At 55.6% G+C, this 17,746-nt stretch overlaps 5 protein-coding genes across 5 annotated transcripts; 2 read left to right on the top strand and 3 right to left on the bottom strand.

Annotated features, from left to right (window-relative positions):
- Window positions 1-383: 383 nt before the first annotated feature.
- On the top strand, window positions 384-1,753 carry MFIFM68171_09630 (uncharacterized protein; the record flags this gene model as incomplete). The annotated part of the gene is made up of 6 exons (XM_071065049.1): window positions 384-584; window positions 642-678; window positions 735-805; window positions 864-1,120; window positions 1,184-1,300; window positions 1,375-1,753. The coding sequence occupies 6 exons, from the start codon at window positions 384-386 to the stop codon at window positions 1,751-1,753; spliced, it is 1,062 nt and encodes a 353-aa protein (XP_070921150.1).
- A 5,142-nt stretch (window positions 1,754-6,895) lies between these two features.
- Window positions 6,896-8,418, top strand: MFIFM68171_09629 (uncharacterized protein; the record flags this gene model as incomplete). Its single annotated transcript, XM_071065048.1, has 2 exons — window positions 6,896-7,133; window positions 7,193-8,418. 2 exons carry the CDS (start codon window positions 6,896-6,898, stop codon window positions 8,416-8,418), a joined length of 1,464 nt encoding a protein of 487 aa, XP_070921149.1.
- Window positions 8,419-10,132: 1,714 nt separating this feature from the next.
- Window positions 10,133-12,523, bottom strand: MFIFM68171_09628 (uncharacterized protein; the record flags this gene model as incomplete). The annotated part of the gene is made up of 4 exons (XM_071065047.1): window positions 10,133-10,606; window positions 10,717-12,016; window positions 12,071-12,177; window positions 12,233-12,523. 4 exons carry the CDS (start codon window positions 12,521-12,523, stop codon window positions 10,133-10,135), a joined length of 2,172 nt encoding a protein of 723 aa, XP_070921148.1.
- A 784-nt stretch (window positions 12,524-13,307) lies between these two features.
- On the bottom strand, window positions 13,308-14,718 carry LAP1 (Leucine aminopeptidase 1; the record flags this gene model as incomplete). Its single annotated transcript, XM_071065046.1, has 4 exons — window positions 13,308-13,586; window positions 13,652-14,197; window positions 14,252-14,452; window positions 14,515-14,718. The coding sequence occupies 4 exons, from the start codon at window positions 14,716-14,718 to the stop codon at window positions 13,308-13,310; spliced, it is 1,230 nt and encodes a 409-aa protein (XP_070921147.1).
- A 548-nt stretch (window positions 14,719-15,266) lies between these two features.
- AFG1 (ATPase) lies at window positions 15,267-16,959 on the bottom strand (the record flags this gene model as incomplete). The annotated part of the gene is made up of 3 exons (XM_071065045.1): window positions 15,267-16,585; window positions 16,669-16,752; window positions 16,809-16,959. 3 exons carry the CDS (start codon window positions 16,957-16,959, stop codon window positions 15,267-15,269), a joined length of 1,554 nt encoding a protein of 517 aa, XP_070921146.1.
- Between the last annotated feature and the right edge of the window lie 787 nt (window positions 16,960-17,746).

The following is a 17,746-nucleotide window of genomic DNA, read 5'->3' as shown; positions in this document are numbered from 1 at the left end:
TTCCTTTCTGCCGACGCTTGGCCGCAAATTCCCGGACCTGTGAAAAAGATGGGCACTACCCCCGCCATTAGTGGGCACATACCACACGAGCTCAGCTTTCCCTACCAAAACAGCCGGGTTGCGGAGGCGTTTCTTCGGCGTATCCTTGGATGAGGCGTTGTGTTGGCGCCAGGGATACGGTTCCCAACGCCGGTAAGCAAGTGAGCACAGACACAAGGGCTTGGCCTGTTGGCTCTCGAGAACCCGGCGCTGTGGTTCCAATTTCCAACGTTGCTTATAAGGATGCTTGCTTGCCGTGATACCACGCTATGAATCACCGCAAAAACCCGGTCCCTCCCCGCTGAAGGAAGCTGTCCATCGAGTTGAGTCGAATTGCAGAGACTATGAACTTTTCAGCATCAGCACACGCGTCCGCCGAGTCGCCCACGGCCCACACAGGCATCGGCGGCACGGGGCCCAACCAGATTGCGGCGGCTTTCATCACATGGGCCGTTGCTGCCATATTCGTTTTCTTGAGAATATGGACCCGGGTGAAGATTGTTGGGGTGGTGAGGGTCTCAGACTGGGTCATAATTCTTTCTGTGGTATGTCCATCATTTGCCCCCACGAGCTGTTGAACCCCCGTCTAACGGTGAAAAAAGGCGGCCGCCTTAGGGCAATGCATTAGCAAAATCCATGGTTAGTTATTGCAGGAGTAATTACGTCCACGACCTAACTATTTGCAATAACTCTAGAGTGCCTGCATGGGATAGGCAAGCACATTCAAGACATCGATTTCGCTGCAGAGTCTTACAGCATGCTCCAGGTACGAGCCTGCAAAATTACCTTAGGTGGAACCAAAGGAGTTAACTTTGTCGGCTCAGGCATGGTGGTGCACGTTATTCACTTACAACCTCACGTTGTCCCTTACCAAGATTTCGATCTGTTCGCTCTACCTGACCATATTCACGTTGCACTGGGCGCGGAGAGCCTGTATTGCCGTTCTCGTCGTTGTCCTTATCTCAAGTATTTGGTCTATCGTAGCCGTCGCAACAGCTGCTATCCCTCTCCAGGCACTCTGGGACCTCAATGTGAAGGCAACGTTCCTCCAGAGTGATACCACTTGGTGGTCACTCGCAGGGCAAGTCTCAGTTCCTTCCACAGCACACTCTGCTTTGCCGTTTCACTTATTAACCTTCCTCAGATTGACGATCGCCACCGACCTTCTAATCTTCATTCTACCAATGCCGATGATAGCACCGCTAAAGTTGCCACGAAGACAGAAGGTGCTTGTCGTAGGTACATTTGCCCTTGGCTTCTTGTAAGTTGGATTGCACCTCTGTCCTTTTCTGCTATGTGCACACGCTTACCTGCCCGCCTCGCCTTCATTCTTAGCGTCTGCATTGTCTCCTTTATCCGCATCGGCATGCTCATCCAATCTGCGAGAATGCCGGACCCCGATTGGACCTACAACGGCGCGAACCTCACTTACTGGACCCTGATTGAGGTTCACACGGGCATCGTCGTCGCCTGCCTCATGACTCTGAAGCCGTTTGTGTCCAAGTACTTCCCTAACCTCATAGGCCGGCCGCAAAACGGAGATGGCGCGTGGAACGAGGCGGGCATTGAGAGTAGCAGCGACCGGCCGCTCACGATCGGCTCGAAGCCAGCCCGTGTTCTCTTCGCGGGCAGGTGGGCCAGCTCGAGGTCGCGGGCGAGGGCAGGTAACGAAGTTACATTGCAGGGAATCAAGACACTAGAGCCAGAGATCTAAATAGGGTCGGGATGTCGGCAGTCTTAGTAACCGAGTTCGTCGGCCGGCAATTGAAACCCCAGAAGTTCCTAACGGTGCGTCAAGCGTGCTCATCGCACCCCGCAACAACCTGGGGTAGAAGACTAACTGTCTCCGCCCGGCATTCTCCATATCGGTCATCTCGTTAGGTGTTAACATACCTGTCTCTGGCATAACTTTGGAATCCCCATGGCAGTGTTGCCACCGATTATAAGAATGCGGACGAAATTGTTACTCAACGCCGTAAGATCAACGCGAATCTCCTCGGCAGAATATATGGTTTATTTGAACCTGCAGTTGGGTTTCGATTAGGAGCCTGGAGAGCTGGTTGGAAATACTGTCACACTTCGGCAATGTGTCGCGGTGATGCTCTTGGCTATGCTCGTAGTCTCGATTGTTGCTTCTGTACTGCAAATTGGGTGCATGAACTGATGACCCAGTGGAGGTTGAGCTGTGAAACGACGGTTGAGGAGCTTTCCGCGAGCCGCTGTTCCATCTTATTAAATGGAGCCTCGAAAACGTTATAGTTGTCGTGTTATGTTATCCTGGTTAGCGTTGTCAGATGTATCAAGGCGAGTCGAAGTTGTGATTTGCTTACCTCAGACTGTATTACGACACTTCACTCGAAGTAGATTGCATCTTACAACCAAGAACTTCAGAGTCACAAAGCAGTTCCGGGTTTGGACGGTTCACAGTTGCCCACCTCTCCGCCACGTCCTGCTTGTGTGTCAGCTCCACGGACCTCGAAGCCCTGTGGACGACCACTTCGTCTACCACTTCGTCTTGACCAGCGTTTAAGTTTCCTAGGTCGTGGTGCGCTCCGTTTAAGAACTGGCTCAGCACCCATGATAGGGTAAGTTGTAATTGGGTAGCGTACCTTTCCTCTTCTTACGGAACGGTCGTAAGAAACCTACGATAACCTTGCACGTGTCTCTCTCCCAATTACCTAAGAAAACGAACATCTTCTGTGCTTTTTTCCCGGCGGATAACTTTCTGGCATTTGGTAGGCAACATCTGAGGTCTAACGCCGTCTCTTAAAAAACTAGTGATATCATACTGAAGTTCGAGAGCTAGTAGGGCGAGTCCTTGGCCATGGATGACGCCGGGGACCGTCGAACCGGGTGGAGCCTCCTGAGTCTGGTTCCATTGCAACCCTGGTGATGGCAAGTAACCTAACGATCAAGTGACAGCGGAAATCAAGCCTTCTGATGCTGCCCTGTCCGCGAGGTTTCCTGCACGCTATGTATCCAAGGTAACATTAATCCTCAGCCCATTGATTCGGAAGTTACCTCCCATGAGATGTTCTCAATCCGCAACAAAATTTCCCCAATGTCGGGGGGGAGACCGCACGATTCCGTCACCCCATCAGTGCCGTTTTGAGTTACACACACTTCGGTGGGCAGTTCCCCTATCACCGTGGCGTCGAAAAGAACCCTACACGCAGCCGGGGTACGTCAGCTCCCTCTATTCTCCTGAAGGGGATTCTTTTTCAGGGGCAGAGAACCGGGATCGTGCATACGAGCGATTTGGCTCTGTGCCGTCACAATACCACTGAAACCTGAATCCAATGAGGCCACTTCTACGCGCTATCACGTATTGGCATCTGGCGAGCTGCGACGGCAAAGGCGCTTCTTGACCGGCCCTACATACGCTCCAAACCCCGCCGCCGACCGATATTGGGATGCGGTACAACCGGTACGTATCTCCCGAGCCCGGGTTTTCCACTGAGATAGTCCCGCGGAGCTCCGTCGTGTTGCCAGCGCTGACTACTGTTTCGATCTGATATTCTCGGAGGACGAAGTGGGTAATATTAGCGAAAGAGTCGATGGTGCAGCTCTGACTATAAGTTGGGTGTGGCATCGCCAGCGGGTTTGAGAACGACTGTTCGAACCATGTGTTATCGGACCGTTGTCGAACCTCAGAGCGGTCGTAGTGATGCTGCCATGAAACTGGCGATGCCACGGCCCCGAGACCGAGGAACGAGCCCAGCACACAAGCGGAAAGGAGAACCATTGCGATCCTAGAGGGCGAGATGTGGAATGGATCGAACCTCCTCAGTTCTGTCTTCCTTCGCCACCCAGATAGGACGCGACCCTGGCACTTCAATCCCTAGCTGCAGCGTCTTTCTGCCATCTGCCGATGGGGTTAAACTGAGGTAATATAGCCGGATGAAATATGTCGTCATTGGATACATGCCTCACTCTCTCTCTAGCCCTAGCTCAGGCTAATTTCATGGATCAGATAACATATCTCGCAGAGAGGGAGTACTTAAATCTGCAATGTTAGACCCTACGCCTAACCCTACCTCTACTACTTTAGCACACGAAGCTATTACGCCACCGGAAGAAAGCTAGTGGAACATATTACATACCTACTGCGACCAGGCAAATCAGCCTGAGTATCCAGCAAAGGCATTTCCTAGCTCTTACCACCGTGAAATTTAGGTATTCCGATACCGGCCTTGCTCAATGCGGCCCCTATCAGGCGCGTAACCACGCCGTTAACCACAAAGGAACGTGCAGGTCAGCTCAGGGAAGGAGGGCGATGAAATATGCTTGTGGAGACCATCCGTCCAATGGCAACCCTCTGAGCGCCCGCAAGCCGTGACGAGGCCGATAGGAGAACCACGCTCGTGTTCCAAACGAAGCGTAGATTTGTAGAACCCTTTATCTACTCCTCGGAGGGCCACGGAATGGTGCCTGCGGCAGTGTCTTGCTGCCAAATCGTCGCATACTTCGACCGGACGATGGTCTTGCCTTGCGTTGCAATCGACCAATCATCCGCCTCGTTGTTTCACATCGGAAGCTGGACCTGGATCCCATCGCTGCTCATGGCGACAGTGAAGGTTGTCTCGACGCTACCGAACTGGCAATTTTGTCAGCCCTCAAATAGATGCTGAGGATATCCCTCTCCACATTTAAATAGCTGCAGGGCGGGATGCAGACGGCTGGCTTCCTACACGCGTCAATCAGGGCTAACGTATCTCGCCAGGACGAAAACTAGTGGTTTTCATGCCGTGAAGGAGCTCTTCGAAAATTCAGAAGAGCTCGTACAAGTCACAGAGCGTTGATGGCGTTTCCAGAAGCTTGGCTGTCATGAGGCTAATGTTAGTGATGAAGTCGACCATGGCCTAGTGTAGATTCCACGAGGCTAAGACGGAGATTTTGTGGCTACAATCGTTGGCCATATAGACGCTGTCTCACACCTATCCCGACCCGGATCAACATCGCTCAAGTCAGCATCTTGCTCGCCGAACCTCTCAGGAAACATCGGTTGACTACGGATCGTCCTAGATATTAAGGATATTCGCACTTCGGCTCGTAGAAAGGCTATTGATGATGCGGATCAAAGTCGCCGAGTTGGAATGGGTCTTCCTGGCTTCGTTCTTGTTGACACGGAAGACAAAATCGCTCAACAGATGATGAACTGAAGGGCAATCTAACTGATTATACACAGCCCACGGTAGTACCGGAAGTTTTCTGGCCTGGCTAGACATGGTCATCTCGCGAACGCGCCTGAGAGCAACAACCTCGTTTGCTCGTTCTTTCTATGTCTGGAAAGGCGTGTCCCTCTCGTCTATCGCAATTTTCGAGGTATATAGGAAATCTCTCCTCCTCGAATGCTTCTGACACTCTGCAGGTTATTGTGATTGTGCGTCCTCTAAGCCGACTGCCGCTCGTCATCAAATCCTTTCTCCGGGCCTTATGGGGAGTCACCCTCTTTTGGGTTGCAATAATGCTTCACGTCGGCTACATTGCCCTGGGGTTTGGCAACTAACAGAGTACGGCCCCCGAATTCGTATGGGGCGCAGCAGCCCCTTTCCATGTCGCCGACACCATATTTGCTGTTACCTCCGTAATTGGTTTAAGCCCAAGGGACACCGTAAAGTTTTGGAGATTCCGCTGTTGGATAGCAATCGGTGTTTCAGCATCTGTATCGTCTATTGTACGTCGGTTTGGGGCGTAGTACTTGGTTGGGAATCCTAGCATCTGGTTTAGTGTTCGATTGGTATGGTTGTCGTTTCCGTCTCTCTCGTGGCTTGCTGTGGGCTTTTCCCACACAACCACATAAAAATCCACGGGATCCTTAGTTTTCCTGCGTTTTCTGGGCCTTCCAGCGTTTCCAGAGAGGCTCAGACTTATCCCCTGAGGGTGGGACAGCTTTGTGGCTTCCTTGTGCACATCTGTGGTGACACTAGCCTCCTGGTCCGTACATATGTATATGTGGGCTCATAGCCATTTCTGGCGTTGTTTTCCACTACGTTATTTAATTGGTTGGTTCGGTGTGTGCGCAGACGCAAGGCCAAAAAGGCATCCGTCTCGTTATGTTGGAAAAACGCCAAGCGCCAGAGCTGAAAGTCGTGTGTTGTGGCGAGCGCCTGAGAGCTTCGCAGATCCTAAGCCACCAAGCCTAATTTGGCTGCGACAGAAATCCAGGGTCATTGTCCGGACGTAACGGTGTTCTGGGTCCATGCGAGCAAGGTGGAGCGGTTTCGCGAGCCGTATACTTCGATTGCACAGGACTGCCAGGTCCCGGGCTACGACGATCCCAAGAGGAAAGGGTGCTTTTAAGCAATACAAAAACGGTTATGATTCATTAGAGAAGCTATCTCTTTTTTCTGGTCATGCCAAGTCTAAGTCTGTGTCACTGCCCCTGTTAGCGTAGCGCAAGGCCCCTTGGCCGGACGAATTTGCCTGCCGTCTTATTTACCACACTTGGGAAAACTATACCTAATTTGAGTGCCTGCATCGTTCAGGGTGCATGGGGGACTCTTGGGTGGCACATTATTGAGGTCTGTTTCGCTCCCATCAGCCCTTCTTGGGTCGAAGACAAGGGTAGCACTGTCGATTCTCATTATACGAAGTACCCCCTCAATATTGATAACAGAGGCATCGCCAACAGCTTTCTGTCTCAGTTGTTGGGCTGTTTGTCGGGCCGCCCTAGTTGAAATAGCGCGACAGATCAACTTTACGAGGGTCACAAAAGCACATGGATGACGGACATGTACGTCGACTCGTTCAGCTGTCCCGATGCTAAGTGTGGCCATTGAGACCCGACGCCCCCTTTCAAAAACATCCACGAACGAAAGCGTCTCTTCGTTTTGCACGACCAAATCCCTTCGCCATGTTGCGGACCCGGGATCTCATCATCGTCCTTTGGGCGGGACACAGCCTTGGATGGGGCGGCCAAAGCCTGCAGCTTGCACATGGGCCGGCCATGGCCGACCTCACTGACACAGGATTCAGCGAATTCACGTTTCCGGAGATCATCGCAAACATGTCGGCCGTATTTTCGGGGGATAGCGAAGTCGATTTCGCCCGCGCACTGATGTCGAGGCAGGCTCGATGTCGTTCGGGAACTTGTACGTTCTCTTGCTCCTCCCTTTCCGAATCATGAATCGCTGATTCGTCCAATCCGCAGATCCGTGCTCGAGTTGGTGCTGCGCCAGCGGAGATACCTGCCAACCCGCCGGCTGCTGCCCGGGAACCAGCAGGCAGTGCAGCCAGCGCGGATGCTACTACCCGTCCTCCCAGATCTGCTGCTCCGACGGCGTGGTCTGCCGGAGCAGCGACACCTGCGTCGGCGGCGGCTGTTGCAGGAGCGGAGAGGCCAAGTGTGGTAACGGCTGCTATGACCCAAGGAGGTCCGTCTGCTGTAGCACGGGTAGGACCTGCCCTCTAGGCTACGACTGCATGGAAGGCGGAGGGTGCTGTCCCAAGGGCCACAAGCCCTGCGGCAACACCAAGTGCTACGACCCGAAGACACAGACGTGCTGCACGGGTCCGGGTACCGTCTGGGCCTGCTCGGCATCGCAGGAGTGCTGTGCCGGCGGGTACTGCCGCGACCCGGCCACTCAAAAGTGCTGCGAGAACGGCGCCTGCGACAAGGACACGACCTGCTGCGCACGCGAGTGCTGCCGTTCCATCGCCTACTGCGGCAGCGGGGGCACCTGTCTGCCATGTCCCGCCACGACGCGAACTGTCACAGCCACCACAAGCGCGCTGGCCACGGTTGTCCGTACTGTGACCGTGACTAGCGACCCGGCATCGGAGGCCGAGGAGGTTCCCGAGTTTAGCTGCATTCCCATGACCGTCACCAACGCCGAGGGCGCGACGCTCGAGCTGGGCGATGACTGCGCGCTGAAGTATGAGCCACCTGAACCCACCACGACCACGACGACGAATCCCGCAGCGGCCGTCGCCATCCGCGGAGCTCGAATCCCCGAGTTGGCCGCCTCCGTCCCTTTCCTTACCGAGGTGGCGGCCCCGCTGCAGGCGCGACAGATGTCTTGCAGGCCCTACACGACAGTAACAACCACGCAGTGGGTAACGGTATCGGCCACGACGACGTCGACCACGTCGAGGACGGTGGCCGCCGGACCCCCTGAGGAGGAGAGCTTCTCTTGCCCTGAGATGGAGGCCACCAATGCCGCTGGGGATGTGTTGGCGCTGGACGAATCGTGCGTTCTGAATTTTGAGCCTGCAGAGACTACTGACGCCAGTCCACCCGGTGCTACCGAAGTGACGGATCAAAGTGGGAACGGCGGCGGAGGAGACACGTCCGGCGGATCCAGAAGGATTGGCGGCTCCGTTACATCGGTTGTTGGGGGTGGTGCGGTCATCTGGGTCGCTTTGCTCTTAATGTAGATTTTCTGTCTTGTGCTTCCAGCAACCTTCCAGGGTTTTCTGTATTTTTAAGGCCTTCGTACCGGCCTGAGGGTACTGAATGGTCGTTTGGGTGATGTCGGTGGCTGGTCAACTGCGGCAATGGCTGCTTGGAGTTTCGTTGTCGATCCCGTTTAGGATAACTCCTGGAGCGTGCAGTCATCTAGGGGTGTCTGGCACATGGGAGTTGGTCAACCTAAGGAAATAGACCTGTATCCGGGCGTAGCTAGTCCAAGAGGTGAGATATTAAGCCAATCTTGTCTGGGGACGCAGCTCACTAAAATCATTCGTAGTGAGGGCGGGCAGGTCAGCAAAGCTGGGATTGAAACTCTTCCTCCTTGGCCAGCGGGGGCATCAGGATTCCAGTGATAATGTAAAGGTCCTCCTCATCTCAAGGGTACGAACCCGGCAAGTAAGACCATAGCCGTGGGGAAATGCATTCCACTGCTGAAAGAGACTAAAATACCGCCTCCAAAGTGTCGTCTCGTTAGGCCTAGCGTAGATAGAACAGTCACCTAGCAAGAAGCAATGACATTCGATTCAGACATGTAATTAGTCGTTTGCTATTGTCCGTAAAAATGCTCCTTACTTCCAATGATTGCTGGGCACCCCTTGTGCGGGCAACAGAACGGAACGTGTAGTCTCTTCAGGTGTTGGTCAAAGATATGTTCGGTCAAACTATCCCCGTCATCCTCGTACCCGCAAAAGACACACGCTAGAGTAGCTATGGCGGTGGCAATCTTGGCGGCTGCGCAGTTGCTACGATAGAAGTAACTTGGGAAGTAACGGTCCTGGTGGACACCGTAGCTACGATATTCTTGGTTACAGACGCAGCTGCTAGGACAGAACAAGACCGAGACTCAACAGCTCTGGTGGACACTGTAGGCGCCGGCGCATGATCAGTTTTCAGCTGTTGATTGCGGGAATTTTCCCGTCCGGTGGATACCATAGGCATCATGTGGCGGATACGGTTGAAGTCCCGTAGGCCAATAGTCCCTGTTCGGGCTTGTACCAGTAGCGAGCTCTGGGTTTTGGTAAGGTCCTGGTGCTTCCGAAGTGCCTTGTCGGTAAATAGTAGTTCGGGAGGGCCTTCGTCAGCTAGCCTAGTAGGCCGACCTCCGACCTGTCTTTTCCAACGTGCCTCCCAAGCCCTGCCTAACGCTTCCTCTACTGTAGGGCCTTGCCAGAAACAATAGAATACCTTGTTGTTTAGTACCTAATGCTACAGAGCCTAAAACTTAGCTAAGAGCTGGAATCTGTATCTACCTGGACCTCAGCCTTGTATTATAAGACCGAGGATCCTGGAACCAGTGAGTATTAATGAATATTTTAGGCTAACTGATAGATCTAAGCTGCTTGGTGGGATACGGCCTAGTTAAATAGCTAAAGGTAGAGGCTGAAGAAGACGGTGAAGAGGAGGAAGCAGTCGAAGCTGAAGGTTAAGAGCCTTTAGTGTGTTATATAAAGTTTTCCTTTCTTTTGTAACCAGCTGGTTGTTATTATTGTTTTTCTTATTACTCCTTGATGCAATTAGGGTTCTTCTGATTGCCTATATCGTACGGTTTTCCTATGTATTAAGGAGTAGAAAGACTGGCACATCAATTAAGGTCCGAAGCCACGGCATTCAGCACACGCCTACCCAGTCCATAACACCGTCCAACCCGGCCGCAACAGAGCTCTATCCCGGGATCGAGACTCAAAACCCGCCCGTGCCCCTCAGCCTCTGAATCGCGCCCTTGACGCCCCTGGCCCAGCCAAACAGGCCCGCATCCACGCCGACCGCGCCCTCCGCCTCCCTCCCCTCGGCGTCGCGCCACACGCCGTCCTCCGCGTCGACGGCGCCGAACAGGCCCGTGTTCTGGTTCCTCTCCAGGGCCCGGACCCACTCGGCGCAGAGCGCCTCGCTCTCCACCAGCAGGTTGACCTCCTGGCTGTGGAACCAGCTCTGCGTGTCCTGGTTCCCGTTGCCCTGCACCGCCACCCGGCCGTCCACCACCATGAGCTTGACGTGGCTCGAGCGCAGCCGCCGGGACTGCGCGAGCGGCACCGTCTGGTCCTTGCCGACGTACCACTTGTAGTGGAGGCGCGCGCGCCCCGCCGCCGAGAGCGAGCCGTGGAGCGACGCCGCCACCGACTCGTTGTGCCCGCCCTGCCGCGGCAGGAGCTCGCCCTAGCATGATGCGTACCGATGAGTTTTTGCGTTCAGGAAACCTGGCAGCAGGGGTGTGATGGGTTAAGGGGAGCGGGAGAGGGGGGGTTGTTGGGAGAGAGGAGACGTACCGCGTCGTTGTAGCTGAGGCAGATGTAGCACGTCACGTCGACGCCGCGCTCGCACGCCTCGCGGATGGCTGGGATGAGCGGGCCGGCGTTGAGGGTGGGGGACAGTATAAGAACACTCTTTTGCGCGTTGCGCACGGCAGAGAGCCACGCGGCGTTTTGCGGAGTCCGGAGCGATCTGTGGGTGGGCGGGCCGTACGGGGCGCGGTTGACGAGGGCCATGGGATAGGGGGTGTGGGTTTGGTGCGGGATGTAAGGCGTCATCGGCTCTCCCGGGGGACACTGTGGCGCGTTGTTGTCACCGGGGAAGCCTTCGTTGATAGTGTGGTTGAGCCGGTGGGTCACGGCTTCCATGTGGGTTTCCCCTGGCTTGGGGGAGAGGGAGGATTGGATGCGGGAGACTTCCCCTGCGATGTCGTCGTCGTAGTGTGGGTCGTCCGCGGTGTGCTCGGGGAGGCGGGCGTGTTGTGGTGGTGAATCCCGCACTCGAAGCTCGGATAGGGTGTGCTCCCCGTTGCGGAGGTTGTCTTTACTTTCCCCATCCGCAGCACCGTTCTGTTTCTTGGTAACAGGATCATGTATGGCAGACTGTGGTATTGGCGGGCCAGGAAAGGCATTTGCCCTGCCCGTATCCCTGGTTTGCGGTAGTACCGACGGATCAGCATCCCCCAGCTCATGGATCGTCTTGTCTCGTTGGCCTTCTTTCTTTCCCGGCAAGCTGTACTCGGCTATGGCACCGCCCAAGTGGGCTGTCCCATCAGGCGAAGCCCTGCACCACCCTTGTGTAGCTGGGCAATCATAGCTCGGCAAAGGCGGATCCAACTTTTTATGCCACGAGATCAGGGCCATATCGTATAGCGAGTCAACAATGGGCCCCTCCAGATGGACTAGCATCTCCAGGTTGTCGTTGTCTTGGATATTATTGCTCTGTAAAAGCGCAATCTTCCGGTCAACAACCATGTACTTTGCGTGAAAGGTGCCCATCAACGGCGTGTGGAAGTTCATGACTTGCATATCGATATTTGGAATCTCGCTGGGGTGCGGCAGGTTGACATGTTTGCTAGTAAACTCCTTCTCGGAGACAAGGTAGTGTGGCTCAAAGAGCTGCCGGGGGCTGCCGCGGTCATACAGGATCTTCAGTACGACCTTTGCATCTCTCGCCCCAGCCCGGCGATCCAGCTCCCTGATGGCGTTGGTGATGTACTTGGAGGCGGTGCTGTTCTGCCAGTAGTTGGTCGCCAAGAAAACCTCGCGCTCAGCTCGGGCGATGACGTTGGACATGTGTCGGACGATGTCGGGCATTCTTGCTTGGTGTTAGTCAGTAGTTGTGACTGGGTATGGAAATCAGTGAACGTACACCGAGATGATAGTAAGGGGTACCGTTCCATAACTTCCCATTAGTGATGGGCTCACCATGGCTCGGAGAGGATCTCCTTCGAGCGTACACAGCGCATCGTGGTAGATCTGAAGCTGTCAGCAGCTGCCCACCTTCGCTACAATCCCATGTATCCACACCTACCCTGAGGAATAATTCACTCGGGTTTGTAGGGCCCCACTTCCCACACCGGGCTGCTTTCTCGAGCTCATCCTGCGGGATCGATTCAGGCCTTGTCCTCTCAGTGTCCTTGCCCGCCCCCTTCCCAGCCGCCCTGGTCGCCTTAAGAGCCCGTTGGCTGTAAAGCTTCTCCCATGCATCGCCAGGAGCTAGACTCGGGTCCCGCGAAACAAGCGACGACACGCTCTCGTCTGAGGTGCACAGCCCAATGAGACGATCGCTGATCTTGTTTTCAGACTGGCGGCGCCTCGTCATGCCGGCAGCAGTGAAGTGTCCTAGGAGCTTCCTCTTTCAAACCCTAATCAGAGCGGGGGAAGGGCGGAGAGGACAGGACGCAAAAAGGCATCTAGTACAAACCAAATGCAGGTTTGTGGTAATGTTGTATACGAAACTCAGACCCTTGTTCTCTTGAGAGCCTCCGACTTCAGACGAGGGGAGGCGCTCACCCAACAGGTCACAAATTAGGCCAATCGTTGCCAAGTCCTCAGAGGTTGTCTGATAGAAAAAAAAAGGGGGGGGGGGGGGGAAGACAGGAAACGGCAGTTCGCTGAAAGAAAGAAAGAGAAAAAGCTTTGTCTATTCATTGATACTAGAATGCGAGAGCTAGGAAGCCAAGCATGATGTGTTCATCCGCTTGATTTGCTGACCTGGGAAGTCCAGGCCTGCCAGGGGTATGACGTCAGCAGCCCTGGCATGGCGAGAACATGATTCGGTACCAGTACTGTACTTGTAACGAGCAGGACCCTGCCGCCGTATCATCGCCAGGAGCCCGGGTATGGAACCATTTCCATACCGCACGCAGTGCGTCTCGCGGGTCCTGTTGAGTCCCGTCAGTTAACGCTGCATCCTGGGAGGAGTTACTGCGGGTTGGCACTCGGCTCAGCTTTAAAGAACAATGACTGCGTATCGATTCTGATAAAATAACTGCTTGCTAACAAAAGAAATGTCTGTCCCAAAGTTGTGTCGTATGCTCCCCCCAAAAAAATATTCCAAGACCTATCCGCCCTTGATCCCTGTTCTGCGTCCTAGTAACACGCGCTCAGAGGTCTCCCATAACAGTGTCATGTTGCTTCTGCTCCAGCGCCTTGAAATCCGTGAAAGCCAACTCGTACCCAAAAGCTAGGGTCATACGTGCGTGCTGGAGCATGTGGTCGAACGACAGATATTTGATCAGATCGTCGGTGCTGTGAATGTGATTGTCCGAGTACTCGAACGCCGACTCGATGACGAAGGCCGAGGGATACCCGGCCTTGGAAGCCGAGGCATGGTCGGAGCATGCATATCCGCACTTGGTCTCGACGAAAGGGATATCGCAGTACTGCCGAGATGGGTCAGCCGGGGTCAGCCGGGGTCACGGATAGGACACAGAAGGAAGTGACATACCTCAACAATCACCTTCTTGATGAACTCGGTTAGGTTGGGATCGACAAAGTCAACAATAACGCCCACGCTCTCAACATGGCCCGCCTCGAGAGTTCTAGTCACGAAGCCCGTCATGTCCTGCTGCAGCATGGCCTTGACGTCGCGCCCCTGCTTCTCGTAGGACGAGAAGATGGCCTGGCTGCCGAGGAGACCGCCCTCTTCGGCGCTGTACCAGTGGAACTCGAGCGTGTTCTCGTGCTTCCCCTTGACGATGTCCTTGGACTGCAGCAGAACACGGAATGCTTCAAGGATGGTCACGGTGCCGCTGCCGTCGTCATCAGCGCCCGGGGCTGCGAGCACGCTCGGAAGCCACAGGTTGATCGAGTCCTGATGCGCCCCAATGACCACCGTCGCGTTGGTCTTGCCCGGGATCGTCGCAATAATACTGTGCTGTCCCCATGGGTGCTTGAAGTGCTCGGCCCGAACGTAGTCCTCGGCCCCGGCCTCCTTGATGGTATCCCGAACCTGGCTCAGCAGCCACTCGCTTGACTTGCGACCCCAGTCAGACTATTCATGCCGGTTAGTGTATGCGCTCCCGGGATTCGCTGTCACACAACCTACCTTGTAGTAGCGGGTGTGGAACGATGTGAAGGTCGTGAGGTGCTCTTCCATCTCGGTCTTGGACAGCTTCCCCAGTAGGGGCTCCACTTCCTTCTGCAGCGTCGGCTTATCCGGGAAGACGCTCTTCTTCTTGGAGGCAGAGCGGGCGCGGAGCTTGCCAAGATCGGAATTGTTGGTGATGTCAAAGAAGCGCTTGCCACTCTGGTAACGGACGCGGTCAGTAATCTGGACGACAACAGAGGATGGGTGCCGACCGGACTCACCCGCCGCAGCTCCCACTTTTCGTCTTCTGTCACCCATTTTGTCTCGCCGGGCCCGAGTTCGATGTGGTACTTTTGCGTGTCCTTGACCTCGGTGGGAATGCCATCTGGATACAGCATTACGCGGTCCGACTCGCCGGCCTCGATGAAGCGGGCGCTGACCGCTGGGAGCAGCAGCGCAAGGAGGGATGCGTTGGAAACCTTCATGATAGGCGATACTTAAGGGTTACGATAGTGAACGACGAGATTATTGATGAAAGGAACGAACCAGTGTTGCCGGAACGGTTCGGCTCGGCGACAGCCTTGGGTGGTTGGTGGAAGGACCGAGCTCCGTGTCAGCGGCTGACCTCGGAGCTGGGGCTAGACTCCCGTCCGGCCTGGGGGGGGCGCGGATCAAGATAACCTGGATCAGACGGGTTGTCGATCGACCGGGCAGGGGTACGTAATTGGCCCACTCCTGACCGCTGTCAACTGATCTGAAACCCCCCGCTCCAAGCGGGACCGGTACGACAGTCATTCTGGCCGTATGTAGTATGGCGGCCATTGGCGGCTTCAACGACGCCGGACTTCGCAAGCTTATGATCAGCCCTGCGCAGACTGACAAAGTAGACAGATGTTTTTCAACATTCCGTATCCAGTCAACTATAACTCTAAAGCTAGACAAATGCCTACCGAGAAAACATGTTGCGCCTCGCTGGTGTTGATGCATGGCACGCTTAGGTAAATCGGACCGTGTGGGTATCATGCTCCCCCTTCTACATGCTATCCTCCATCTGCCTGGACCTCGTCTTCGCCCAGTTGTCTCTCTCTTGTTTGCCGCCCTGGCTCTCGAGGCCCATTCCGCGCTCGACCCACTGCTTACTGCCCATCTCGCTGAGGCGCGACAGGGCGCGCGCAAACGCAAACGCCTCCTCGTCTCCTGTAAACAGGTTCGATTTGGACAGCTGCTCAACGTTGTGTTCGAGATCGTCCATCATGTGGCTCATGGCGTCCTCGACGGCGTTGTCATCGGGGGCGCCGGCGCCCTTGCCGGCTTTCATGAGCGACTCGCGGATCTCGGCCTTTGAAACAAACAGCTCCTGCAACGGCACCGCCGTTGTCAACACCAGTTTAGCGTGCGACTCGTACACAGCGTCGATGAAAGTGATGAAGCGCCGCGCCAGGTCGCGCTGCCGGTACGTCATGCCGGGAACCTCGGTCACGATGAACGCGTCGTACGACCGCATCAGCTCCAGGTAGTCCGCCGCGCTGGTGGGTTTGCCAATGAGCTCGTCGAACGTAAACCAGGCGCAGCGGCCGCTGACGCGCGGTACGATGATCTCGCGGCCCCATACCCTCTGGACCTCTGGGTGCGGCTCGGGCGTGTCCGGGTCGCCCAGGAAGCGGAACCACTTTTCGGCATGCGAGGCGGCATGGGCATCGAGCGGGGTGTGGTAGACGCCCGACGGGGGCCGGGGGATCTTGCGGTAGTCGGTCGTTGAGTCAAGGTTGATGACGTGCAGACGGTTCTTGAGCAGCTGGATGGCGGGAATAAAGGACTCGCGCTGGATGCCGTTCTTGTACAGCTCGTCCGGGTGTCGGTTCGACGTTGTCACCAACACTACGCCGTGCGACATCAGCGACTCGAGGAGCCGCCGCAAGATCATGGCGTCAGCCACATCGGTGCATTGGAACTCGTCGAAGCACAAAACATTCCCCTGCTCGGCGATCTCGGCCGCCACAAACGGCACGCAGTCGACGTCGCTTCCGTATTGCAGCTTCTTCTTGTGTAGTCGTCGGTGCACATCCTGCATGAAGTTATGGAAGTGTATCCTCGTCTTGGACCGTACGGATTGCGGCAGCGTGTCGTAGAAGAGGTCCATGAGCATCGTCTTCCCGCTGCCGACATCGCCATACAGGTAGAGCCCGCGCGGGAGGTTGCTGGGGATCTCGCGGATCGGAGTCTTGGTGGCACTGCCGAACCACGAGAAGAGCGACTTGGTCGGCTTCACAGACTCGAGCGTCGGGTGGAGGACAGGCGGCGCGGCATAATGCCTTAGCTCCTCATGCAGGTGCTGGAGACTTTGGATGATGCCTGTGGGAACACGGAATAGGTGAGTTCAGCATGTCTGCCCCTTCTTCTCACGGGGTCGGCGGACTATCGCCGTCGCGCCTCACCTCTTTGGTGCTCATCGTTTCGGAGCGCGCCGCTCATGACACGCCGGTCGTATTCTTGAATGGGACCAATGTCCTCGGCATTGGCTGCGGACCGCATGTCAGCTCATTTCGTAGCCCTTGTTTTCCATCCCCAGACGCACCATTCTCAACAGTCGCCGCTGCCACAGTAGACGCCCTTCTCCTCCTCTGGCCCGATGTGAAGGATGCAGGGGACGCTGTACGGGGCGCCGTTTCCGGAGCGGTGAAGGGTCCTGGTTGGCTGATTGGCGCGCGTCTATATACCGTACACATGGTGCGCCGGCGCACACAACTAGATATTGGTCGGACGGCTGTCCTCGCGGGGAGGAGACACTGACGTGGGCGCATGGGGGCTCTCGATCTGCTATTGGAGCAAAGTTTCAGTAATGAGCCCCGCGTGCAGGTACGCACAGAGTAGCCGGGGGGAAGAGGCTCGCTTGACCTACAGCATTGGATGCCACAGCCTGGAAGTTGGCCGTGGCATTGCGGGCTTTCGTTCCAGTCCTGGGAAATTTGGCAAGCGGCGACAAAGTTGTTGCCGAAGACCGGACAGCAGCGTTTCTCGGTACGAGCGTCGGGGCGGTGAGTAGAGAACGTGTTGTCCCGTCCTAGCGCACAGGATACATAGTATGTATTATGGGGGACCACAGGCGGTTGTTGCGGAATCGCGAAGTGCCGAGTCGACCCAATCCGTACAGGTGGTCACATGCGAGCGGAGCAGGCGCGGCAATGGCTCAGTTATCGAGTTGCAGCGCATAAGAATTATGACCGAGACCAAGATTTGCCTCTCCAAAACAGACGCAAGCGCAGCGATTACGGTCGACAGGACGACGTCAGTTGGTAAACCGCAGTGTTGGTTGGGTCCCGATGGCAAAGGTCTTCGCGGAAAGGTAAAAAGCGGGTTTTACCGGATTTCCATTCCACAGCCGGGACAGGGCATCCCAGTGCCGCGGCACTGCCCTGCATGCCACTTGGACTGGCGCGGGGTGGCGACGGGATGGCGGGGACCGCCGGCGGGATGATGCAATCCCTGCTAACCCTGAAAATCTTGTTGAACTTG

The sequence above is a fragment of the Madurella fahalii genome, assembly GCF_045866475.1.
Source record: "Madurella fahalii IFM 68171 DNA, scaffold_5, whole genome shotgun sequence".
Classification (NCBI taxonomy): domain Eukaryota; kingdom Fungi; phylum Ascomycota; class Sordariomycetes; order Sordariales; genus Madurella; species Madurella fahalii.
This window is presented reverse-complemented; position numbering and strand designations above follow the sequence as displayed.